The sequence below is a fragment of the Neovison vison genome, chromosome 12 (assembly GCF_020171115.1).
Source record: "Neovison vison isolate M4711 chromosome 12, ASM_NN_V1, whole genome shotgun sequence".
NCBI classification, from domain to species: domain Eukaryota; kingdom Metazoa; phylum Chordata; class Mammalia; order Carnivora; family Mustelidae; genus Neogale; species Neogale vison.
The window spans coordinates 12249883-12276208 of NC_058102.1; the positions used below are offsets into that span (position 1 = coordinate 12249883).

Consider the following 26326-nt stretch of genomic DNA (forward strand, 5'->3'; position numbering starts at 1 on the left):
AGGCTGGGGTGGGGAGGGCTGCTGGCAGGTTTGTTCACAAATCCAAACGGGACTGTACAGGAAATCAGCAGGTGCGCTTTGGAAGGTCAAGTTTCACTTTGTTTCCATCACACACGTGTGTCCCTCTCGCCAGTCCCTGCAGCAGCTAGGCTTTTTGACTCAGCTGTAAGCATAGCTCTGAAGTTCTTACACGCCTCAGAAGTGGGCACCCCACCCATGCAAGGCCTCAACCCGCATCCAACAGCCTGGGGGCTAAAATGAGAGCACGCTGGGGTGCCTGGCGGGCTCATTTGGAAGAGCGTGCAACTCTTGATCTTGGGGTTGTTGAGTTCAAGCCCCACGTTGGGTAGTAGAGATTACTTAAACAAACAAATAAAACAAGCCCGCACCCAGCGGACACTGGCCATGGCGTTGGACACCCCTTGTTGGGGTGTGCAGTCTCAGCAGGGGGCCTTGCCCCCCCCCCCGGTTCCTGGCAGAAGAAACTGAGAGACCGAGGCTAAGTCAGTGGCCACGAGTCTCTGGTGGGTGAGCCTGCAAAGCTCCTCAGAAAGCCTGGGAAAACCTGCTCCATACCCCGGCCCCTGGAATCTCACGCTATACCTCAAACCTTCTTCTTGGGGCTTGGTGGGAAATATTGTGGTGGAAAGGGTTTAAAAAATTGTTTTATGTGCACATGGTTTAAAACTGTTTTTAGCCAGAGCCTCTGTTCAGATGGAATCCTACTTAAGCCCATAAAGGAACCCCACAAGGTAAATGGAGATGCTGTGGTTGAAGAGGCTGCCTGCTGGGGACTCCCCACCTCCACCCCTTCCGAGGTGCTGCCTGAAGGGCTCCGTGGACCAGTTTGGAGAACGGTTGGCCAAGGTGCAGGACGGAGCCTGCTGGGAGTCAGGCACACCCGAGCTTGTGTCCCACCAACATCTCTGATGAGCCGTGTGTGGCTCTGGGCAAGTGAGCTTATCTAAGCCTCCTCTGTGAAACAGGAAGAATGATATCTACCTCATGGGACTGCCCTGCGGACAGTAATTTTCAGACTGAGAGGGACCCTCCTTGACCCACGTGGCTCTGACGCAGGCTTGTTTACCTGCTCAGGGGTTGGAGTGATGGGGGTGTCGCTGGGGAGTACGGCTTGGATGGGCAGAAGGGTGGTGTGCTGGGTGGGGTCCCCTCCGTGGCTGGCGTCTGTGGCCACAGAGTTCTGCCCTGATGGTGCCTCTGAGCTGAACACGGTCTAGAAGGTAGAAAAGGGGATCAGTGAGGCCAGTAAGGGAGGAGGGAGCTTCCCCGACTCCCCTTCCCACCGCTCCCACCAGCTGTGTCTCCTCACCCTCTGAGGCGTGTGGATGGGTGACAGCATGTCCAAGTCGGTCATCGGGAACTCCAGACCCTTCCTTCGCAGGTCCTCGTAGACGGCCACCACACCTGTCAAGTCGGGCGAGCTGCGGAACGCGTCAGCCCAGGACTGAGAGGGGACAAGGGACACGGCCAGTAACCTCTGCTCACCATCTCCCCTGCGGGCCTGCCCACCCGCCTGCAGAGCAGAAATTCCCTCGCTGACTTGCTGGTCCTTGGACTTCGGTGCCCGGACAGCCCCCACCAAGCCAGGCCTCCCCACACTCAGAACCTCCAGTCAGCGGATGACCAAGACACCCCGCAGGACAAGCACACAGAAGCAAGGGGACACAGAGCAGCAATGGCAGGGGCACCTTTCTCCCTGGGCAGGGCCTGGAGCTTGGCCCAGTGTGCCTGGCCGCACTCACCTGGATGAGGTTGAGAACCTTGTCGTGCACGATAGTGGGCGGGTTGTTCTTGGGCAGGATGGTCTTCACCAGCACGCCCTCCACGAAGTCCTGGCTGGCCACCAGCAGGTGGAAGCGATGCCCGCAGTTCTTGACACAGGTTTCTAAGACCTGGAGGCCGGGAGATGCCCGTGAGCACTCATCCAAGCACCAGGGGGTTGTCCAGGACCCCCACCCTTGCACTCTGCCTCCATAGGCTGAGTTCGGGCGGGGCTCCCTTAAGGGAGACCCTGGAACACGGAGACAAGGGAACAGTGCCCTGATTCGGGGGCTGGGGTGCTGGCTAGTGGCCCCCTGCGGAGTGGCCTCAGTGCCTAGCCTGCCCTGATGCTATTTCCAAGAGGACCACGGCCCAGAGGGAAGGTAGCTCTCCAAGTGGAAACCAAAGCAAACTTTGTAATCCTACGGTGACCCTGCAGCCCCAGAAAGAAAGGAACCAGGCTTCCCTCCCTGTTCCTGCTCCCTCTCACCGGCAGGAGGGGCCTTGTTCTTCCGGGGAGCTGGATTCCTGGCTGTTGTAAGCCCTGCTCTCGTTTCCAGCCCAGCCCAACCCCTCCAACAGCCAGGATGCCCACTCCCACCTGGTTTGTCCTCAGCCACTGGCATTTGCTTTATGTTCATTTTTCAAGGTCCCAAGTGCCAGTCAGCAGCACCCGGTGACCTGCCAGACTTTCTGCCTGCCAACGTCTGGCTTCACTAAACTTCTGTGTCACCTGGCAGGTCTGGTGCAAGCTCTCCATGTCTGGTTCTAGAGGGATGTGGGCCCCAGTGCGTCTGCTCCCCGTGCCCACAGGCTGGAGGGAACTTTTCCAAACTGCCCCTCTCGCCACTCCGCATCCGCTGGCACTATAGACAGTACAGTGCTCGCTCTGCCCACAGACCTTTCCTTCCCAGCCCTTGGGAGAGGAGCCGCAGGGTGGCTGGAGTCCTCTTGGGCCTGGGGGACGTGTGGTTCTACCACAGACAGACAGACGGACGGACGGGGCACTCACCGTGAGAGCCAGCATCACCTCGTGGAAGTTCTTATTCCCTACAATTCTCTTCTTCACTGCTCGGAAGGCATCTTTGGGACTGGGCAGAGGGACAAAAGGAAGGATGTATCAAACTCACGGGGCTGCCCACCTAAGATCAGAAGGCACTGGGACACGGGGATGGTTTTTATTTATCTGTCTTCCCTGGGTCCTGCTTCCTGTTGAACACAGGGGTTCTAATCACAACAGAAACTGCCTGTCCCACCAAAGTCCTCCGTAGATCATAAATACTTGGCAGAGATTCTGTGTGTCGACCCTGGACCCACAGCACCGAATCCCCTGGCCGGAAGGTGTGAGGATATGTAAAAAATGCAAAACCCTGGGCTCCCACCCCTGACTCCTGCCTGGACCAAGCTCTCAGGGAGGCCTCCAGGGGCCCCCGTATACACTGAGGTCTAAGAACCAGTCAGCTGCTGGCACAGAGTCCCAGTGCCCCATCCTGGCCACTTCCTCTCTCCACACACCCTTCTCCTCGACTAAGCAGTCACACATGCCGGCACCGTGCTGGGCCACGCGCTCCAGGGAGACCCATGCCAACGTGGGAGAGAAGAAGAGCCTGCAGTCTGCGTGGGTGGGTGTTGGGGAGGGGGGCTCAGAGGAGTCCTCTCTGAGGAGGTGGCATCACAGCTGAGATGGAGCCAGCTGCAGGAGGGCAGGGGAGGGAAATGGTTCAAGCAGAGGGAGGGAGGGACAGAATGGAGGCCTTGTGGGGAGGGAGAGGGAGAGGCTTGGAGGGTGGATACACCTAAGTGCAGGGGGAGCCCGGAAACCCTTGGCGGCTGCCTGCTCCCCTTGTCCCATCTGTTGCCCATACCGCCTCACCCCTGCAACCCGCCCTTGGGCCCTATACAGGTGAAATCCACGTTGCCCTGACTGCTCTGGCCTAAAAGCCTTGTGGCCCCCAACTTCCACGTCCACCTGGTGAAGGCACAGCTAAAATCCGCCTTGACCTCGACTCTTTCCTAATCCCCCATCTCCGTGTGCACTATCACACGGCACCCACCCGGGGCTGCCAGGCTAAAGAGGCCGCCTCTGGCGGGGGCGGGGTGGGAATGGGGTCCCCTTTTGACACTCTGCCTCCCCAGAGCCCAGCTCGCTACAGGACATGAGCAACATTTCCTAGGCCGCTGAGTGGCCCTTGGGGGCCTGTCCTGCTGTCTGTCAGGCATCTGCCTGTTCAGTGGTGAGTCCGTCAAGGGCAGGTCAGGGAAGGCAGGAACCCTGACATGAGTCCCCCTGCATGAGTGAAGGCTGCAGGCAAGGTGGGGAGGTGCCACGGAGGCCTATCAAGGCTGTGACCAAGGGGACATGGACCATGGTCCCTGACACGGTGGGCTCCTGTAAGGAAGTGTATAAGGGCAGTTTTCAACCCGATGCCCTGCGGCCCCTCCTCACCCTCAGGACTTCTCACCTGTGGCCACTTCAGTTCTCTAAAGGGACTTGTCACCGCTCCTCACAGAGTGGCCCAGAGAAAAGGCACGGCTTCCGGAATCAGAGGTCCCGGCTTAGGTGCCATTGCTGTGGGCCCCTTGTGTTTAGTAGCCGGCTAGAATCACAAAGCAGACGACAAGGAGGCCACAGCCCAATGGGGGGAGGGTAGACCAGAGACTCAAGTTTAGATGACAAGCTTGGGGGGGCCGAGGGTCACATCTACTTTGCTCACTGCTGGGTCCCTAGTGCCTCATGCAGTGCCTGGAACACAGGAACTGCTCAAGTCAACAGCAGGCACTTGAACCCAGACATGCACGAGCCCCCCAGTTCTTCCAACATTTACAAGAGAACAGGGACTTGCTTCCCTGAGGATGCCCATGAAGCCCTGAGGCCTTCTCTGTGGATCTGTGGGCATTTCTGCCCTCCTACTTTCATTGTGGTGGTCCTGCCACCATCGTCTGCCCACCACTCTCCAGCTTACTTGCAGGAGGCCAGGAGTGGTCCTAGTGTCCCCCACCAGCAGCTTGGCAAGCCCACCGAGCTCCACAGTGGACGCTGGAAGCTGCCTGCCTCCAGCCAACCTCTCTCCCCACAGAGCACTGCCGGGCTGAGAGGGACCTCGCAGGCCGAATGGATCCCATGAGAAATGCAGATGTAAGTGAGAGGTCTACTCCGGGCGTTGATTCTGATTTTCCTGAACAAAGGCCTTGTCAGGCAGTCCTTCCTGATCACTGTGGTCTTCACACCACATCCTGCCCTTCCTGGGTTTTCCTAAGAAGCACAGTGACCCTGCTTTCCTTCTCTGCTCCCCCTAGGACCCTGGGCTTATTGCTGGAAGAATCTGAAAGAGCTTTACCTCTGACAGTAAAGACCTAGGGAGGTACAGCGATTTGCCCAAGGTCACACAGCTGGTCAGTGACAGCTAATCAGAGACCAAGTGCCCAGGGCCACGAAGCCTCCTCCATGGCATATGCCCCGGGTGACCTGCGTACCGGATATGTTCAGCAAAGGCTAACGCCGACGGGCTCTCAATTCTGCTTTACTGTCACTGCCTTCTCAGTGTGCCCTGACCCAAAGCTTAAGGAAATGAAAGTCTGTTCTTGCTCACAGAGAAAGCTGGGATTTCCCCTGCCCTTTCCAGGCCACAGAATGCAGAAAGGTGCTTGGGGCCATGTCCCAGTGCCCAGGCTGCCAGCTGGCCTTGTCCCAGGAGGATGTGGCTCAGGTGACATTCTAAGAGGTCCAGTTGGTCAGCTGCCACTGAGACACACGCGTGGGCTGGAAGCCCCCGGGGGCATCTCTCTCTCTCTCATCTAACTCATGATAGGGTTGGGGGCGGGTTGGGGGCGGATCTTGGTTTCCAAATGCCTAGGACGCCACACTGCTGCCTAGGGTGGGACTCAGATGACATCTGTCGCCCTCCTGGGACCAAGGGCCACCAGCGGGGTCTACTTGTGTGCCACAGCAGGGGTGGATGGGACTGCTCCAAGGCGGAGGGCAGGCTGGGCTGCGGCCGGCCGAGCCCGTGCCCCACCCTGGCCTCCCGTGTGCGGGCCTCACCCTTCCTCCGTCTCGTTGATGATGTCGCAGATCTCCATGTTGAGGGCCCAGTCCTCACTCTGCAGGGAGCCATCTGTCGCCTTCTCTGTGGAGAAGAAACCATAAGTCACGGTGTGTGGACACCCAGACAGACGAACTTAGCTGTGTGCAGGGCCAGGGCGGGAAGAGCCAGGGAGGAGGAGGATGACGGATGGTTTCTGGGCACCCAAGAAGGGCCGCGAGGATGCAAACGGCTACCTACCCTGTCCCGTTTTGTCATTTAATGTGTTTTCCGGCTGTACTTTATCTCTGTGTTATTTTTACTTTTTAAATTATGTGAAAATGCACCAGGTATTTGCCATCTTAACCAACTTTTAGTGTATAGTTCAGTGGCATTGAATACACTCAAGTGTCAGAATATCATCCCCGCTGCCAATTTCATCTTCTAAATCTGCAGCTCTAATGCCCCATTCTCCCCTCCCGCAGCCCTGGTACCACCGCACCACCGTCTTTTTTTTTTTTTTTTTTTAAGATTTTATTTATTTATTAGAGAGAGCGAGTGAGCACGAGCACCAGGGAGGGGAAGAGGGAGAGGGAGAAGCAGGATCCTCGCTGAGCGGAGAGCCCGATGTGGGGCTCAATCCCAGCACCCTGGGATCACGACCTGAGCCGAAGGAGACGCTTAATGACTAAGCCACACAGGCATCGCTCCACTACACTGTCTGCAATTCTGACTCCCCAGATACCTCATTACATGGACTCATACAGTACCTGTCACTTAATTCTCATGGGGCCGGGAGAGCCACTGACCACTGAGGCGGCCTCAGTTCGGTTCAGTTCACCCATCCAATAAGTGGGGCCAGGAGTCCAGCAGGTCCAGCCTTAGGGTGCCGGTTTCTGACATGACCAGACATGTGGAGATGGTGTTTTGTTCCATTTTTGTAAATCAAACGTTCCTTCTTGATTCTCTATCAACTTTTGGCAACCACTCACATGGTTCAAAATGTAAAAGGTTCCAAAGTGGCACATAATGGAGACTAAATCCATCGGCCTCCCCTGCCCCAGGCCCACCTCCTAGGGGCCCAACAGGACCAGTTTACTCTCGAGCCTCCCAAGACATTACCTATGAAGCGAAGGGCCCAGTGTAGACACCCACTGCTCCACAGAGCTGCCCCCAGGGAGTGCAATAATGCCAGTGAGATGTCTGTGTGGCTCTTGCCACAAAACAGGTGTGCAGTAAGTGCGGCGGCTCTTTTTACATTCAGGTGAAGGTCGCATCCGATAAAATTGGCCATTTTAAAGTGTACAATCCGGCGGCACTTAGTGCTCTCACGCTGCTGTGCAGCCACGACCTCTGCCTACTTCAGACTGGGCCAAAGCTGAGGGTAAGATGTCCGGGCCACAAAAGACTCCACTCCAAATCTGCTAGAACTTGTACAGGAATTCAGTAAAGTGTCAGGATATAAAATCAACGCACAGACATCAGTTGCATTTCTGTACACCAACAGTAATACAGAAGAAAGAGAAATTAAGGAGTCAATCCCATTTACAATTGCACCAAAACAATAAGATACCTAGGAATACACCTAACCAAAGAGGCAAAGAATCTGTACTCAGAAAACGACAAAGTACTCATGAAAGAAACTGAGGAAGACACAAAGAAATGGAAAAATGTTCCATGCTTATGGGTTGGAAGAACAAATATTGTGAAAATGTCTATGCTACCTAAAGCAATCTACACATTTAATGCAATCCCTATCAAAATCTTATCCATCTTTTTCAAAGAAATGGAACAAATAATCCTAAAATTTATATGGAACCAGAAAAGACCTCGAATAGCCAAAGGAATATTGAAAAAGACAGCCAAAGTTGGTGGCATCACAATTCCAGACTTCAAGCTCTATTACAAAGCTGTCATCATCAAGAGAGTATGGTACTGGCACAAAAACAGACACATAGATCAATGGAACAGAATAGAGAACCCAGAAATAGACCCTCAACTCTATGGTCAACTAATCTTCGACAAAGCAGGAAAGAATGTCCAATGGAAAAATGACAGTCTCTTCAACAAATGGTGTTGGAAAAATTGGACAAGCCACATGCAGAAGAATGAAACTGGGCCATTTCCTTACACCACACATGAAAAGAGACTCAAAATGGATGAAGGACCTCAATGTGAGAAAGGAATCCATCAAAATCTGAGGAGAACACAGGCAGCAACCTCTTCGACCTCAGCCACAGCAACTTCTTCCTAGAAACACTGCCAAAGACAAGGGAAGCAAGGGCAAAAATGAACTACTGGGGCTTCATCAAGATCAAAAGCTTTTGCACAGCAAAGGAAACAGTTAACAAAACCAAAAGACAACTGACAGAATGGGAGAAGATATTTGCAAACCACGTATCAGATAAAGGGCTAGTATCTAAAATCTAAAAAGAACTTACCAGAGGCGCCTGGGTGGCCCAGTGGGTTAAAGCCTCTGCTTTTGGCTCAGGTCATGATCCCAGGATCCTGGGATCAAGCCCTGCATTGAGCTCTCTGCTCTGTGGAGAGCCTGCTTCCTCCTCTCTCTCCCTGCCTGCCTCTCTTGCCTACTTGTGACCTCTGTCTGTCAAATAAATAAATAAAATCTTAAAAAAAAAAAAAAAAGAACTTACCAAACTCAACACCCAAAGAACAAACAACCCAATCAAGAAATGGGCAGAGGACATGAACAGACATTCCTGCAAAGAAGACATCCAGATGGCCAACAGACACATGAAAAAATGTTCCACATCACTCAGCATCAGGGAAATATCAATCAAAACCACAATGAGATACCACCTTTCACAGGAAATGACAGATGCTGGCGAGGATGCGGAGAAAGGGGAACCCTCCTACACTGTTGGTGGGAATGCAAGCTGGTATAGCCACTCTGGAAAACAGCATGGAGTTTCCTTAAAAAGTTGAAAATTGAGCTACCCTACGACCCAGCAAACACTACTGGGTATTTACCCTAAAGATACAAACATAGTGATCTGAAGGGGCACGTGCACCTGAATGTTTACAGCAGCAATGCCCACGATAGCCAAACTGTGTAAAGAACTTAGCTGTCAATCAACAGATGAATGGATAAAGAAGAATTGGTATATATATACAATGGAATACTACGCAGCCATCAAAAGAAATGAAATCTTGCCATTTGTGACAATGTGCATGGGACTAGAGAGTATTATGCTTAGCAAAATAAGTCAATCAGAAAAAGACGATTATCATACGATCTCCCTGATATGAGGAAGTTGAGAGGCAACGTTGGGGGTTTGGGGGTTAGGAAAGGAATAAAGGAAACAAGATGGGATCGGGAGGAAGACAAACCGTAAGAGACTCTTAATCTCACAAAACAAACTGAGGGTTGCAGTGGGGGTGGGGGCGGGGGGTGGTGGTTGGGTTATGGATACTGGGGAAGGTGTGTGCTATGGTGAGTGCTATGAAGTGTGTAAACCTGGCGATTGACAGACCTGTACCCTGGGACTAATAATACATTATATGTCAATAAAAAAATACTGTACTGCATATTTGAAAGTTTCTAAGAGAATAAATTTTAAAAGTTTTCATCATAGCAAAAAAATTTCATAATTATATATGACAATGGATGTTAAGTAGACCTACTGTGGTGATCATTTCACAATAGACACAAATATTTAACTGCTATGTGGTACACCTAAAACGAATGTTATGTGTAGTTATAAACCTTCATTTTTCTTTTTTTCTTTCTCGGTTCAACATTTCCTTTCTGTCCCCTAATGGGTCTTTTTGTCTTTTCTATGATGAAATCAGCCCATTTTGGAAGCTTCTGTTCTAAATTATGGTGGTAATCAGAAAACTCTCTAAGCTTTTCTTTATACCTCAGGAGCTTTTTCTGCTTCTAAGATAAGTGACAAAGAAAGGAGTTACACAAGAGCATTTAAAATTCTTTTATGGCAGGGCCGGGGAGGGGGGTGGTTGGGGGAGGCAGGGAGGGAAAAAATGAAACAAGGTGGGATGGGGAGGGAGACAAACCGTAGGAGACTCTTAATCTCACGAAACAAACTGAGGGTTGCTGGGGGCTGGGTAGGCAGGGAGAGGGTGGCCGGATGGTGGACATTGGGGAGGGGATGTGCTATGGTGAGTGCTGTGAAATGTGTAAGCTTGACGATTCACAGACCTGTACCCCTGGGGCAAATAATACATTGTATATTAATACGAATTTTTTAAAAAATTCTTTTATATTAAAAAAAAAAAATAAAGATGTCCGGGCCAGTCAGCTCCAACATTCTTGAGCTCTCAAGACCAGGGTCACTCCCCTCGGAGCTCTTCTAGAATCCATCCTCAGGCAGCCCTGTTTTTTTTGAAGTAGGTTTCACACCCAGTGTGGAGCGCAACATGGGCCTGAACTCACGACCCCGAGATCAGACCTGAGCTGAGATCAGGAGTCGGGAGGCTTGACTGACTGAGCCCCCCAGGCGCCCCATTAAATAAGCTCCACCACAGCACAGTCAGTCTGGTCCCCTGCTTTTTGGGGCCAATATTCTATCACAGAAATCACCCCTGACTGGCACAACTGTACCCTAGTTAGAACTCTGGAACAAGACAGGGCGGGGGGTGGGGTGGGGTGTGTGTGTGTGTGTGTTAAGATTTTTTATTTGAGGGACGCCTGGGTGGCGCAGTTGGTTAAACGACTGCCTCCGGCTCAGGGCGTGATCCTGGAGTCCCGGGATCGAGTCCCACATCAGGCTCCCAGCTCCATGGGGAGTCTGCTTCGCTCTCTGACCTTCTCCTCGCTCATTCTCTCTCTCACTGTCTCTCTCTCTCAAATAAATAAAATCTTTAAAAAAAAAAAAAGATTTTTTATTTGACACAGAGAGAGAGAGAGTGAGTACGTACAAGCAGGGGGAGCAGAGGCAGAGGCAGAGGCAGAGGGAGAAGCCCCACCAGGATCCCAGGTGAATGTTTTAAGATTCAGGGAGTAAGACCCTGGGTGTCCTGACGCTGGGTGCTCTCCAAGTCCCCCTCCGTCACAGCCCTCTCCTCTGGCTCCCACACCTGGCCCTGCAGGCAGTGCCCCGCCGGCACGGTGCCGTCACCCAACTACCAACAGCACCCGAGGGAGCAGGCACGTGCGGCTTGCTGTCCTGCACGGGAGGCCCTCTGGCTCTGTTCACACCGAGAGCTGAGGTTCTGGGGAGGGGGGCGAAGGGACCCCTCACTTGCTGTACAGCTCCTCCTGCATCAGGCCGGCTCTAGGCACCGGGGATGGAGGCAATGGTGGACCAGACACATGCGGTCCCCTCCCTATGGTGACCCGAGGGGCCGAGGCGTCCTCTGAGCCCAGGCCCCGTGACCAGGCAGGTAGGCCTATCCCGCAGGACCACGCCGGGGCTGGGCTGGCAGTCAGCTCCTTAAAGCTGTGGCTTCTGTGATGTCAGTTTTGAAACTGGCCTGACCTCGGTTCCACCTTAGGTCCTGCAGACAGATGGGTGCTGGGTGGGGGGGGCGCTCAGGGCACAAGCCAGGCCGCTGGGGCACCCAGGGAGGGACCCAGTGGCAGGGCGGGGTATTCTTCTCCCTAGACTATGGCTGGGGGAGGGGATGAAGAAGGATTCCTTTAAAAGGGCCGAAAGGTGGGCGCCTCCATGCCACTATGATGTCCTGAGTGTGGCTTCTTTGTGTCTCACTCCCCACCCTTGGGGACTCACACACTTACTGAGCCATGTGGGAAGAACTGAAGAGAGCGGGACAAGTGCCTCTCTGGGCAGAGGGAGCCAAGCTCCATTCTGGAGAGTCTGGGGGAGAGTGGCTTATCAAGTATGTGGAATGTGCTGCTCCTTCAGAAACCACAGCTCCGCGACCCCTAGTCATGTGGGCCAGAGGACGGTCATCCCTGGCCTCCGGCCACAATGCTCTGCCCACTCCGGCTCCTGACTCTATCCTACCTGATCCCTTCTCGCCTTGCCATCTGTCTCTGCCTGGCCAGCCACCGGTCTCCTTGGCCTCTTCCCCAGAGGCCACTGCCTCCGCCCCTCCTGCCTTGCTCCTTCCCCTCCATGCCCCCTGCTACCCAGGACTGACCTTTCTGAAACCTGGAAGTGATCCTGTTCCTCCCATGCCCCCAGTCCTCCGAAGGCTCCTGAACCCCAGGACCGGCCCACACGCCCTTCCTTGGCAACCGTGCTTTAAATGCCCGGCTGGCTGCTGACATACGAACATAGGTGAATCCTCCCAACGCCACGTGGTGTGCATCACGGCCCTCATCTAGCTGACGAGGGAACAAAGATGCAGCGAGGTCCCACGGTGGTCCTCGGGGGAAGGGAGCTCTGCCACACCAGGAGGGCAGGCATCCTCCTGCCCCCTCCTCCTGGATCCCTGGCTTTACCAGCAGGCCTCTTTCCTCAACTAGACCCTCCTGGCGACCTCTGAAAATGAGGGGCACCTCTCTTCTCCTGGGGGGAGGATCAGCATGGTTTTAGAAGGGATTCGGGTCATTCTGGAACCATAGGCATGCTGGTGAGGGGCAGCTGGGGTATGTAGGAGGCAGAGGAAGGCCGAGGCAGGGAGTCAGGCAGGGGTGGGCGGACCCAGAGCACCAGGTCTGAGCCAGGCCTGATGGGGCTGACAATTCTCTAGGCCCGACTGCCAGCAGTGGGCAGAGCTGTGCCCAGAACAGTCTGCTAGGGGGTGGGGCGGTGGGGGTGTGCTGTCTGTCACCCTAAACAGGGAAAGGAAGAGGAGGAAGTGGCAGAGGGGACACAAGACCCACCCGGGCCATCTCAGCAGAAGAACAGTGTGTCCAGAGCAGCCAACTCCCTGCAGGTGTGGGAGACTTTTCAGACTTCCTTAATGAACATTTCCACGGGGTCGGCATACTCCATCAAAAGCAGAAATTTAAACCCACAGGAATCTGGGGATATCCGTTTTGTTTTTGTTTTCAACCACAAAAGTAACCCAGCTCGCTATTTTGGAAAGAAGGAAGAAAAATACTGGCAGTGGTGACCAGTTCCAGGAGAATGGTAACCGGCTTCCCGCCCTCAGGGCGGTGGGTGGTGACCGTCCACGTCCCGGGCAGCTGTGGGGCTCCTGTCCCCAGCTCCTGAGGACACCAGGCCCTGCAAACCCCTGCCGGGGTTCAGGCTGCGGAGCTGCCGTCTGGAGCCAGTGTAGTCTCTGTTTTCTCCCCTCGGAGACCCACGGCCTGCCTTATAGGTGCTGCGACTTTTCAGCCACACAATGCATGCACAACGTCAGGCAAAGAGCAACCCCAAGTACTGCTAAGCACCGTGGCTATGAGCTGGGCTGAGAGCAGGCAAGAGTGGCCCCAGGGACACGCCAGCTATGGGCCCCTGGTCCCAGCCTGCTCACTCCCGGCAGGGCTCCAAACAGCTGAAGACAGTGGCCTCCGTGGCTTCTTCAACTGCTTTGGAGAAGTCCGCGTCTGCGGCGGCTTTGTGCCATGCACTCAAAGCCTGCTGACCTTTGCTCCCACGTCAGCCTTGAGGGGAGCAGCCTAGAGTCTTCTCCCCACCACCCTGCATGTTCCAACAATCACCGTCACCAAGTCTGGGAATTCCAGCTGCTCAAGGCATCTCTGAGTCGTCCCCAGTTCTGTCATCACTGTGAAAGCTTTCAGTCAGGACCTGTCACCTCCCCCAGGCCTGGACTTCACCGCCACACTCTTTTCTTCAAATATAAACCCAGCTAGTACTTTCTCCCATCTAAAAACTGTCCAGGATTCCCTCACGCCCTCAACTGCCTGGGGGTCAAAAACCTGAACTGTTCAGGGCAGAGAGGGACATGTGGAACTGACCTCTGCCACAGCTGGCTGTCTTCTCCTCCCTTTGGGGCCTTGTTCTTGCGTGCCTCTGGGCTTGTGCCCGGCATGCCTTTCTTCCATTTGGTCAGGCACCTGTGTCACGGGTGACGATGACAACCATCACCACCAGTAACGGACACCATGTATGGGACTCAGCACTTGGCACAAACCCCTCACCATGCCCTTAAGAGGATGAGTAAACTAAGGAGCACAGAGAGGTCAATGATTTGCCCATGGTCACACAGCTTATACACTGCAGAGCAGAGATTCAGACTCAGCGAGGTCTGGTTACCGAATCCATACTCTTCACCACTACCTTCTGTGCCTCTAGAACATACTCAGTGCTTGCTGTCATCCAGGCACCCGGGAGATTCTGCTGAGCAAAACCAAGCAGCTCCTGCCCTCAGCACATTCACGGTCCAGTGGGAGGTCACAATCGCCATCGCAAAGGTGCAAGGGATGTGACAGAAAAGACAGGGCGCGCTGAGCTAAGACAAGGTGTGACATCTCACATGCCGACAGAAAGGAGATGAGCCGGCTAATCCCGGCTCATCTTTTAAGGCCCAAACCCCAGTGCCAGCTCCTCAGTGTATCTGCCAACGGGGTGGACTGTGTCACTGTGACCTGGACCGTCATCCCATAGGGTGACAGTAACAGCAGGAGTAATAGTGACAAAATGACTGGCATTCACTGAACGTCAGCTTGTGTAAGCTGCTCAGGAGGCCTCCTCTCGGGTCACCTCCCCACAGTCCCTATCACGGAGAGGGCAGCTGAGGTCCCCTGCCCGGAAGGGGAGGAGCATGTGGCTCTGAACCCCTGCGCCTCTCACTCTGCTCGGGCCCTTCAAGGCCTTACCTCTGCTGGGCCAAGACTAGCGGCTCCCTTCAGTGTTTGTGGAAGGCTAAGGGCCCTCAGACCGCCTTGCTGCGGGGTTTGGCTCTGAGTCTCTGCCCCCTCCCTCCCTGCCCCACCTGCCCAGATATCACACACTGTATTTCTGCGTCTGTAAGCTCCCTTCCCCCTTTCCACTTTGAACCCCTCTCATATGGCGTGGCTCTTACAAATGATGGCCTGACAGCTCAGTTGGGGCAGTTTTTTTTCTTTTCATTCTCCGTGGTGTCTTAGGTTCAATGAAATGTGGCTTGTAAGCAGTGGGGGATGGCCTTAAAGGCCAATGACAACCGCAGACCTGCCCTCACCCTAGGCTATGACCCAGCCTGGGGCAGGCTCCAGACCTGGTGGGGAGAGACGCAGTCGGAGTCAGCTGCCTGTGAAAAAACAATGACGTGGCGGGTCGGCTCGCGTGTCCGACCATCTTTCTACTGGAAACACCACCCGCTCACGCCTCCCGAAGGAGCCAGCGATCCCTCTGCGGACTTCCTTCCAGGCTTTACTGTTAAAACACACACACACACACATATATATACTTTTATATACTGGTACTGTGACTACGGCTTGTTTGTTCCTATATTTAATTTTTAATTTTTATTTTTTTTAAGATTTTGTTTATTTATTTGACAGAGAGAGATCAGGCAGGCAGAGCAGCAGGCAGGGGGTGAGGGGGGAAGCAGGCTCCCCACGGAGCAGGGAGCCCGATGCGGGGCTCCATCCCAGGACCCTGAGATCATGACCCCAGCCAAAGGCAGAGGCTTAACCCACTGAGCCACCCAGGTGCCCCTGTTTGTTTGTTTTTAAATAAGAATCCTATTCCTTACCTTATAGAGATATACTGAAATATTTATGAGTGAAAGATCTGATGTTTGTAATTTGTGGTCAGTAATACCCGCCCTCTGTTCGCTTCCCTACTCCCGACCCATCCGCATCTGCCTCCATCCCCTGCCTAGCGCCCCTTAGCCCACTCCCCCTCCCTTTGACTTGCTTTCTCTTCACCTTCCTCCAGCCCATCTCCCTCACATCCACCTTTTTGCCCTCCCATGACATTCTTGGAGCCATATTATCTGTCCCTCTGTGGCAGGTGCTAGAGAGGCAAAGATGAACACAACCCTGGTCCTACAGTGGTCACGGATGACAGCTGGACAAACGCTTTCAGAGCTTAGTGACATGACGGAGGCCAGCTTGGGGTGCTGGAGAGCCAGGAGACACGCTGAACACCCGTAGAGGGAATAAGGAAGGTCTGAGCTGAGCATAGAGCACAAGGTGCCGGGCTGGGCAGGGGGGAAAGGAGGTTCTCGGGAGAGCAAAGGCACTTGCTGAATGAGTGAATTGATGACAAGTCACGGAGGATGTCGGGAAGAAGAGGAGAAAGAGGGGCTTGCAGGCCAGTCTCAGGCACTGGAGACAAGTGACCCGAGGGAGGGAGAAAATCCCAGGGGGAGTGAGGCAGCCGGAGGAGAAAGGCGAGGCTGCTGAGACAGAGGGAAGTAAGCCAGCGGCCCAGGATGGCCCATCCCCAAAGCAGGCACGGACCTGTGCCAAGACCCACGGTGGCAGAGACTGTGCAGTCTACCCAGCAGCCGTCCTCCCTTCCGCGCTCTGGACGCCAGTACTGTTCCCCTTTGCAGCACCTGCTCCAGAAGTGGGCGAGCCACCCTGTTCTGGTCCCTGGGGGGAAGAGGGCTGTCTTCTAGACTGTGGTGGGGAGATGCATCCCTTCGGGAACACAGAGGCACAACTCAGGGAGGAGAAAGCCTTTTCTCCCCCTTCTCCTTCTTTCCTCTCTTCTGGGAGGCTAGAAAGGGAACGTGGTGTCTGTAGCTTGAGCCCAGGTGGTGATAAACTCAGGACAAACACCTTGGATGTTTAAAGACACTGTTGTGAACACCCCAACCCTGCAACTTCAAACCAAACTCGGCTGTGGGACCTGAGCTAAGCTGGGCCGCCCCAGGGCTTGGCAGGCAGGACTCAGGGTGGAGACCCAACCCAGGCCTTCTGTCCACACCCTGAGGTCCTGCTCCTTCGGGGCTCTGTGCTGTGAGCGGGCCCACCTTCCAGGAATGTGCTCCTGTCTGTCTCCCCACCTTCAATCATGCTTCTAAGTCCAGCTCAAGGTCAGCTCACCATGTGGGGCCTGCCCGGACCCACTGGAGGGCGGGCTCCTTCCCTCCTGGGGCCAACAGCATTTTCACAGGCCCCAACTGTTCAATTCTGCTTGGTGGGGCTGTTGAAAGAACTGCAGAATTGATTTCTTTGTTTCTGTCTCTCCCATTAGGCATGTGAGCTCAAGGGTGGGGATTATCACCACTCAGGAATTCCGTACATCAGACGGGACCCGGCCCCTGATAAACCTGTGGTTCATGTTTCTGAATAACTAACTGAATGAAGGATGAGGTCACACACACCGGGATAATAAACCTTTGTCACACTTTAATTTAAATGTAATACTCCCTGCTTCCGCCTCCATTGATCCCTTAGAAGCTATTGTGTAGAATCTAATCTTTCTCCCAATTGGCAGTCCTTTGACTACTTTTTTTTTTTTTTAAAGATTTTATTTATTTATTTATTTGACAGACAGAGATCACAAGTAGGCAGAGAGGCAGGCAGAGAGAGAGAGGGGGAAGCAGGCTTCCTGCTGAGCAGAGAGCCCGATGCGGGGCTCCATCCCAGGACCCTGAGATCATGACCTGAGCTGAAGGCAGAGGCTTTAACCCACTGAGCCACCCAGGTGCCCTTTTGACTACTTTTTGGAAAGATCTGTGGGGGCCTGGGTGGCTCAGTTGGTTAGGCGACTGCCTTCGGCTCAAGTCATGATCCCAGAATCCTGGGATCGGGTCCCGTGTCAGGCTGGCTGCTTCTCCCTCTCCCTCTGCATGCTTCTCTGCCTGTTTGTGCGCTCTCTCTGTCAAATATATAAATAAAATCTTAAAAAAAAAAAAGAATTTGTTTTAGAGAGTGAGCTCGGTGCCTGAGCAGGGGGAGGGGCAGAGGGAAGGAGAGGGAGACTCTCCAGCGAACTCTGAGGATCCCAACACAGGGCTCGATCTCATGACCCTGAGATCATGACCTGAGCCAAAATCAACAGCCGGAGGCTTAACCCACTGAGCCAGCCAAGCGCCTCTCCTTTGAATATTTTTAAAAAGTACCATGTCCCCCCTTAATCTGTCCTCTACACTAACGTCTTCAGTTCCTGTGTCTGTGCCATCCTAGATGAGATCTCTAGAGCCCTGCCGTTCTGACCGATCCCACTGGGGTGCAGGCCAGCTCAGCAGTCCTTTTGGAAATGCAGCAAGCGAAGTCACTCAGCTGCCCACACTGGATACTGTATTTGTATTAACACGTCCTATGACTTTGTTAGATATTTATTAATTCCACCTTGTGGAGCTGACTCCTACAGGATTTGTCCTTGTGGAAGGTACTCACTCTCCACCGGCTACAGCTTTTCTAGTCTCCCCCGCAGCTAGAAGTGGCCAGCTGACGCAGGTCTAGCCAGCTTCCGGGCAAGGTTCTGCTCCCCCGGTAAGAGGGGCAGGGCGGCTGGCCCTTTCACCTGAGCCTCCTGCCACACAGGGACAAGTGACAAGCATGAGGACGAAACCAATATGCTAATGGGGGTGGGGTGGGGGAACTACAGAAAGAGCCATTACAAACAAAATCATTCTAGATGGATCCAGACATTTTCACTCAAAAGGAAACCCAGCACCCTCCTTTTAATTCTAAGGGGAAGCAATGAGGCGAAAAAAGAGTGGGATCTGGACAAAGACGAATCCCACTTTAAGTTGTGACTCACTGGCTGTGGGACCCTGAATGAATTCCCCTTTCTTTAAAAGAGTATTTATTCATTTATTTACTAATTAGTAAACTCTACCCCTGACGTGGGCTTGAACTCATGACCCCAAGATCAAGTGTTGCCTGTACTACCGACTGAGCCAGCCAGGCACCCCCATCCTGACTGAATTCCTTAAACTCTCTGTACCTCAGTTTGTCCCCTGCAGAATGGGGATAAAGTAAACAGTCGCCTTCCAGGGCCGTGTGAGGAGGAAATAAGAGAATGCATTTCAAGTGCTGAGTATCTTGCCTCACGCACACTGATCATGAAAACAAATGTTATCGACTACCAAAATACCAATAAAAAAAGTTTGAAAATTTCAAGCACTCCACAAAATAGATTTTTTTTTTTTTTTAAAGCTTCCACATCCAGCATGGAGCCCAACATGGGGCTTGAACTCATGACCCTGAGAGCAAGACCTGCGCTGAGATCAAGAGATGAATGCTTAACAGACTAAGCCACCCAGGCGCCCCAAACAAATGAGATTTTTAAATCACATATATAGAGAAGCCATTTCTTCTCGGCCAGCAAACTGTCTCGAGGCCTACACCCCAAATGAACAAGTCTCTCCAGACCCAGTATGGAAAGTTCTACCAGTTTCCTAAGCTGCTGAGCCATCCTTCCTCAAAACGCTGGCTCCCTCTCTCCTGCCATTCTGTAACCACAGGCCACAAGAGGAACTCTAAAATACCTTACTGAGGGCATTACTTCTGCAACCCGCAATTTTGAAGTTCACGTAGCTAACTATAGCAGCTAACTGAAGAACAGCTTCAGTTACGAGGAAGATGGTTTGGTAAAACTGTCCCGTAAGAAGGAGCAAGGCCGTGAAAGTGGAAGTTTGACATGGCTGGCCAAGGTGCCTGTGACATTCTTTTCCCTTCTTCTGTGAGTGTAAAAGACATTACTGACGACACCCTCTCCCCTCCCTCAGTCCTTCCTCTCATCTCTTTTTACCTACTGAGAGAAATTTATTTTACTGGATTGGCTCCAGTTGAGTGTGGAGGCTTGGCAAGTTCAAAGTCTGCAGGGCAGGCCAGCAGGCTGAACACCCAGGGAACAAAGGCAGCTCGAGTCCAAAGGCTGTCTGCTGGTGGAATTCTCTCATCTGGGGAGGCCAGCCTTTCTTCTATTAAAACCGTCACTTTGTTAGACGAGGCCCACCCACACTATGGAGAAGAATCTGCTTTACTCAAAGTCTACTGACCTCATTCGAAAAATACCTTCACAGAAACATCTAGAATAATGTTTGACCAAGTATCTGTTGATACCATGGCCCAGCCAAGTTGACATATAGAGTTAACCACCCCAGAGTTTATACCACATCAATGCAAACAAGTTGCCATTGAGCAGGGGCCACCTCTGTCACTTCTTAGATTCTGTGGGTCTGAGCCTCATGTAGTCTGGAGGATTTTGTTCTCTCCTCCTCTCACCCTCGTCCCTGGCTCTTCCCTTCCCTTCCCTCCTCCACCTCCTCCACCTCCTCCATCAGGAGCAAAGCCCAGCTCCTCGCCATGGATCTTACAAGGCAGTTTGGCTCTCCCTAGTGCTTTTCAGTGTGCTTCCCCATGTTTGCGGAGGCAGGAGTCTCTCAAAGCTTTTGTGATTTGCCTGGGGGACGCACAGAAAGGGCGGGGAAAAGGCAGAGCTGGTACTGACACCAGATCTTCTGAGGCAGGATCCAAGTTCTGACTTTGTTCAGACTGCTGTCATCAGAGTGACCAATAGTGCCACACAGTATACATTAAGTGGGCTCAGGGGAAAACGTGGACATTTTTAGAGGTGCACAGTTACTTTAATGTGGAAGAGAAAAATAAATATGAATTCCTTATGATTTCACGGATAGAATTACACAAGATGAGGTCATATTAAAAGTGGCGAGCCTGGGGCGCCTGCGTGGCTCAGTGCGTTGAAGCCTCTGCCTTTGGCTCAGGTCGTGGTCTCAGGGTCCTGGGATCGAGCCCCACATCGGGCTCTCTCTGCTCAGCGGGGAGCCTGCTTCCCCGACCCCCCCCCACCTCCGCCTGCTGCTCTGCCTACTTGTGATCTCTCCCCCTATCAAATAAAAAAAAAAAAAATCTTAAAAGTGGCGAGCCAATAAAAGGAAAACGCTATGAAAATAAAATGGAAGGTGACACAGGGCAGACAAATCACAAAGGTGGTGCATGAGGGACAGAAGCCTGCGGAGTGCTGGCCTAGACACAGACCACCTTGGTAAGGCGGTAAAGAGTTAACTTGTCCTGCATCCCCGTTTCTCCTGAGAGGGAAGGGGGGGTGGCCCCATGCTAATTAGAAGACACTGAAGGTTTTGTTTGTTTGGGTTTTTTTTCTAAAACCAGAAGGGCGGAAATCCGGCACTTGACTCTTACTTCTTTGAGCTCAGTGAGGGAATAAAACCTATTCACCAGTTCTATCCCCAGGGTCAGGCAGAGGCCTTAATTCCCAAGGAAGAATGGGATCCACCCCACAGCCTGAAACCCGACCTAGGAAGGTGGCTGCCATCAGCCAGTGACTGCTCATTGCCCAGGGACAGCACGGCCAACAGAGGAGCTGCACTAGAGCCACAGCCTTGGGTTGATACCTTGGCTCTGCCACGAATTTACACTATGCCCCAGCAATGATGGTAACGCCAGTAAAGAAATCACAGCAGCTAACAGCTACGGACTCTTACAGTCTGGCAGGCATGGGGCTGCGTGCCGCCCAACACGGCCAAATGGCAATCCCGAGGAATATTGTGTAAAACATTCTTATTTTACAGATGTGACACTGAAGGCCATGGAGGTTCTGTAACTCGCCCCAGGTAACAAAGCTGGTGGAGGCTGAGCCAGGACTCAGACCATTCGGTGGCACTCAAGGGCTCATCTTGGATGCCTAACCACGCGCACCACACAGCCAGTTGACCCAAGGCCCTTTCTAGACATTGTTCCCTATTGTCGTCCGGACAGAGACGTGGACTAAGTTGGCTCCAGCACTTAGAGATCAGGGACTCAGAGCTTTAAGACCTGAGCCCCCCCACCAGCTGGGCACACTGTGGGAAGTAGGAGGGATTCAGAATTGAGAGGCCCAGGACAGGAACAACCTTAGGCATCCATGACGTGGGGTTCTCCGGGACCCTACTCTGGGGAATATGCCTTCCATCATTCTACATCTGGCCAGCTGGTCTGATCCAGGTCAGCGAACCATGAACGCACGGGCCAGTTAAGTCTACTTTTGTATGGCCCACAAGTTAACAATGGTTTTCACATTTTTAAATGGCTGAAAACAAATCCAAAGAGTATTACTTCATGACATATGAAAACGATATGAAATTCACATTTTAGTGCCCACAATCTGACTGGAACACAGCCATGCCTATTCGCCTGCACATGGGCTATGCTGCTTTTCTGTTACAATGGCAGAGCTCAGTGGTCACAACAGACTCCACAGGCCCACAGAACTGTAGACATTTACTTTCCAGCCCCTTCCAGAAAGTTTGTGAATAATGGGCTAGTTGCTCCTGGCAGCCACTGTGGGAATCCTCCTGACAGCCTCCCTCCCTCCAGCCTCTACCTTCACCCTCCGGCAGTGGGGAGGGAAGAGCAGCAATGCAAGGGGCGAGGGCTGCATGTGCAGACCCCCAGTTCCACTCCGCTGACTTCGTTCTCTGCCCTCCAAGTCTACGGAGCCGTTCTACCACTCCTTTCCAGGTCGTTAGTTCCCTTCTTCCCTCCAGTGCCTGCCCTTCCCTGCCCTCATCCGTCCCCTTGGCTGTTCCTCCTTGGTGCTCTGAAGTAGAGGGAGAACGGTGGTGCACGTTGCAGACAGGCTATGGGCAATGGTGAGGGGACATGCCACAGTTAGGAGTGGAACTGGAGCTGGGCCCAGGTCTTCTGCCTCCCAGTTTGCTGGTTCCCTCGATACTGCTTGAGCAGCGAGTCTGGCTTCTAGGCCATCTCTCCCAAAATTGCCCTCCAGAAGGCCGCAGGTGCTCTCTCTACTAACACCTGGGGTCCCCCCTCTAAGATTCCTCCCTGTAGCTCCCCTGGCTTGGCCTTTGTGGATCCAAGGGCAGTTCTGCCTGCCTTTTTCCCCTCTCCCGTCCATCCCGGGGCTCGGCTTAGGCTCGGAGCTCCCTGGCATGTGCAGCAACCACCACGTCCAGCCCAAGCACTGGGGGCTGGTCCTCGGGGACAACCAATGTTGACAGCGTCTGGTGCATGTGGCATGCTTTCTGAGTCAGCTGGGTCTCTGACTCAAAGTGCCAGGGAGGAGCTGACGTTCAGAAATGGGCAATGGGCTTCTTGGGTTGCCTTCTGACATCTGTCTATAAAACAATCCATAGGATCTGTCCTTCGGGGATACCGGAAAGGGTTTTGAAATCCTTGCAAGGAGAGAGCTGTGTCAACACCACTTCACACTAATGATCTGGGAATCCTCTCAGCCACAGGCTGCTGCTCCGGAAGCTCTCCTACCAAATGATAAGGCCGAGTGACCCAGCAATGCACACAGACTCACGTACATCCTAATCAGCAAAGCTAATCTGTGGGTAGAGCAGTAACTGTGGCACTTGGAGGGCTGGACTAATATAAATTCTGAATATGCACTGATCAGCCAGATACAGCCTGGCAAGGGGTAGGAGAGGATGGGGGCTCTGGATCCCGACCCCAAGCAACTGTGAAATGCTATGTTCCCTCACGCTCACTTTTGTGAAATGGAAAAAATAGCAAAACCTACAGTATCACTGTGAATGTTTTTTTTTTTTTTAAAGATTTTATTTATTTATTTGATCCAAAGAGAGAGAGAGAGAGAGAGAGCGCGACCCCAAGCAGGCGGAGTGGCTGGCAGAGGGAGAAGAAGCAGGCTCCCCACAGAACAGGGGGAGCCCGATGTGGGACTCGAACCCAGGACCCCAGGATCATGACCCGAACAGAAGGCAGTTGCTTGACCAATTGTTAATAACCATGTTAATAACCAGACATGGTCCCTGGTGCATGGTATTTGCTCCCAAGATGTTATTCTTTTTCTCCTTCCTTTCTTCCCTCCTACTATGGGGCCAGGGGCCATGCCAGGTGGCATAGGTCCTGACCAGTGAGGTCCAGTCCCTGCTCTCAGGAAATTTAGTCTAGCTGGGGACACACCGACACACAAGTACTACAGCATGGGCCACTGCTCTGTCAGCGTGCGATGGTGAAAATGATAAACACAACGATGAGGAACAGCAAGATCTAATGTTTCCCGCACACTCACAATGTGCCAGGCACTCTTGGGGGGAGAGGGAGTGGCCTGCTTCATTCTCACCACCACCCGGAGAGGCAGCAGTGGAGCCTCAGAGCCCAAAGGCAGAGAGTGAGGAAGCCCAAGGAGCGGGGGAGATGCAAGGGCACGAAAGCAATGGCTGGATCTGAAGCGGTCAGGAAAGGAGGAGGTGACAATGCCTGAGCATTGAAGGAGGCACACTGGAGCAGGCCCCTGGGCAGAGGGAGCGACAAACACCAAGGTGCTTGGGTGCATAGGAGGATGAGGGCTTTGTGAGTTGAGTGACACTCACCCCTGATAAGCATCACCGGCACTCGCTGTGCTCGGGGATGTCACCTCTACAAGGCCCTACTCACAATAAGGGGATGGAGGTGGCAGTCTGGAGGTTCTTTTCCTCCTCCGGTTTACAGAACTACTAGGTCACCAACCATCACCGTCCATCAGCAGTCCTTCCCTCTCTTTCTCTAAAAGAAACATATGGAATACCAAAGGCATTTACTCAAATGGCAGCAATTCTTCATTTAATTCTACTTTAGAGCCTCTTCAGCTTTGGTTCAAATCTCATGGGTTCTAGGAGATTCATCACAGCTTTACTACCAATTCACTGGGGGCCTGGGCGAGTCACAGTCTCCTCCTGTGGAAAATAAAGGGGATGGGCTAGAATGGAGCTTTCCAACATGTGGTTTCCAATCCAGTGGCATTAGCATCTCCTGGAAATTTGTTAGTAATGCATATTGTAAGGCTCACTCCAGACCTACAGAGTCAGAAACTCTGTCTTTAACAAATCTTCCAGGGTATTCTGAGGAGAACCCTGAGTTAGAAGACCCCCAGGGTAAGAACCCTTCCAGTAGTAAAATTTGGTTTGGGCTCTAAGCTACCATAACAGTAGTATTTTCTCTGGGCACACTGTTTCTTGTGTCAGGCAGGCAACCCTTAGGATAAGAAGAGAAACTCTTTTCTTTGACAAGCTCAGGCCCAGAGCCCAGGTGAGCTTCTCTAGAAAGGTTCGGACAATGTGGCTGACTTTGAAGATCAGATTTCTTTTCTTTTTTTTTTTTTTTTAAAGTAAGAAGTCTCAAAGTTGGCATGTGATGAAAGCAGTGGTATCTGTTTTTGGAGAAATAAAGATGAGGGGAGAGCCGCGTTCTCTTTTCAGCTCCAAAACAATGACTCATTGCTGGGTGTGTGTGGCCGGGAGCGGCAGGGTGTTCCTCAGAGGGCAGCTTCCCCTCTCTGGTCCAGGAGCTTTCTGGCCTGTAAAGAAATCCTGGACTTCCACCCCTCTCTTGGATAAATTTGATTACAAAACCTCAGAAGAGCCACAGACAGCCGTGGTGCCAATTAAGTGGCAGAGCTGGGTTGACAGTGAAGTGGGTTTGGCTTCCAAGATAGTAAGAATGGAAAGAATGTCTAAAAGTTCCAATTTTCCTAGTCTGGACTGAACACTAACGGCCATCAAGAGGATGAAGGAAGAATTTCACAGTACTAGCCACAGTTTCCTAATTCGAGCAGCCTGTTCAGCCTGCCCTTGGGGAAGTGTCAGCTGTTTGGGCCAGGGCCTGTAGTTCTTCCCCCTGTTGGTGCACAGCAAGGAGGACCTGTGACATCCACCGCTCAGCTATTTCCAGATTCCCCACCCTCACTTGGTACCTCAGTAACAGAGGATGAGTACTACCACTTTATTTTATATAGCAAGGCCTTGTGCCAGGCAGGGTTCTAAGTACCTCACAATTATTAACACGTTGAACCTTCACAACAACCCCACAAAAGCAGGGACCATTAATATACCCTTAATTACAGGTGAGGAAGCAAAGAAGCAACGTCACAGAGCTAGTAAGTCTCCCGTCCGCAGAGGGCAGGCGAGTCAGGATCTGGGCGCTAAGTGAGCCTGTGCCTCGGGCCAGGCTGCTTGGCCCACCCGGCCACAGAGAAAGAGAGAGGCGGAATCAGGTGGTTCTTGAGGTCGCTTTCAGCTCGGGGAGTCTGCGACCGTGCGGCCGACCTGCTGCTGGTCTGGCAGGTTCGCCAGCGTCTGGCCGGGCCCCGGGCGCAGCAGGGTGGCCTGGCCGGGTCCCCGCAAGTCGCCAGTCCAGACGCCAAGCCCTGGTCTCCTGGTCCTGAGAGAACGGACTTAGAGCCCTTCTCCGGTATCCGTGTCCCGAGAGCCCGGCGAGCCAGGAGGGAGTGGGCAAGAGCCCAGGCGCCACGACCCGGGCTGGGAAGGCGACGAGGGACACAGGCCAAGAGCCCCCAAACGGTAAAACCAAGCAGCCCCTTCCACCCCCAAAACTTTCTCCCTGGATTCACGACCCCAGCAGCCACTCATTGGCTGAGCCGCGGCCGCCCGGACCCGCCCTCCCTCTTTAGGTATTGGTTGGAATGGGCATCCATCACAAGTCGAGGCTTCTTAATGGACTACGGCTTTTGTCAATCAAGGTAGGCGGGAGGATGGGCGGGGCCAGGTCGGGGAGAGACACGCTAGCCTCGTTCCCCTCCAACCTCCCTCGGGACGGTGGCTTGAGACCTGGAGGCGCCCCGAGGGACCGAGGCCGGGTGCGGGGCCCTGCGGCGGGGCTAGACGGGCCTCCGGTGACTCACCGATGCGCTGTCCCACCGGAGAGCTGAACGGGTTCCCCAGGAGAAAGTCCATCGCCGCGGCTGCCACAGCCACCAACCCGGGGAATCAGCTGACAGCAACCGCCAGCGCCGCCGATCTGTCACGTGACGTGCCGGAGGGTCCGCGAG

At 53.2% G+C, this 26326-nt stretch overlaps 1 protein-coding gene across 3 annotated transcripts in view; it reads right to left on the reverse strand.

Moving 5' to 3' along the window:
* Nucleotides 1-26326, reverse strand: part of TOM1 (target of myb1 membrane trafficking protein) — a 42684-nt gene extending 16358 nt beyond the window's left edge. For 2 of the 3 annotated variants that reach the window (XM_044229310.1, XM_044229308.1), the window contains exons 1-6: nt 26180-26326; nt 5825-5909; nt 2795-2873; nt 1764-1913; nt 1331-1465; nt 1088-1234 (exon numbers count right to left, since the gene is read on the reverse strand). In XM_044229310.1, the coding sequence (XP_044085245.1) occupies nt 1088-1234; nt 1331-1465; nt 1764-1913; nt 2795-2873; nt 5825-5909; nt 26180-26231 (648 nt within the window). In that variant the 5' untranslated portion in view covers nt 26232-26326. The remainder of the gene's footprint in view (nt 1-1087; nt 1235-1330; nt 1466-1763; nt 1914-2794; nt 2874-5824; nt 5910-26179) is intronic. The other variant, XM_044229311.1, reaches the window with a different exon arrangement.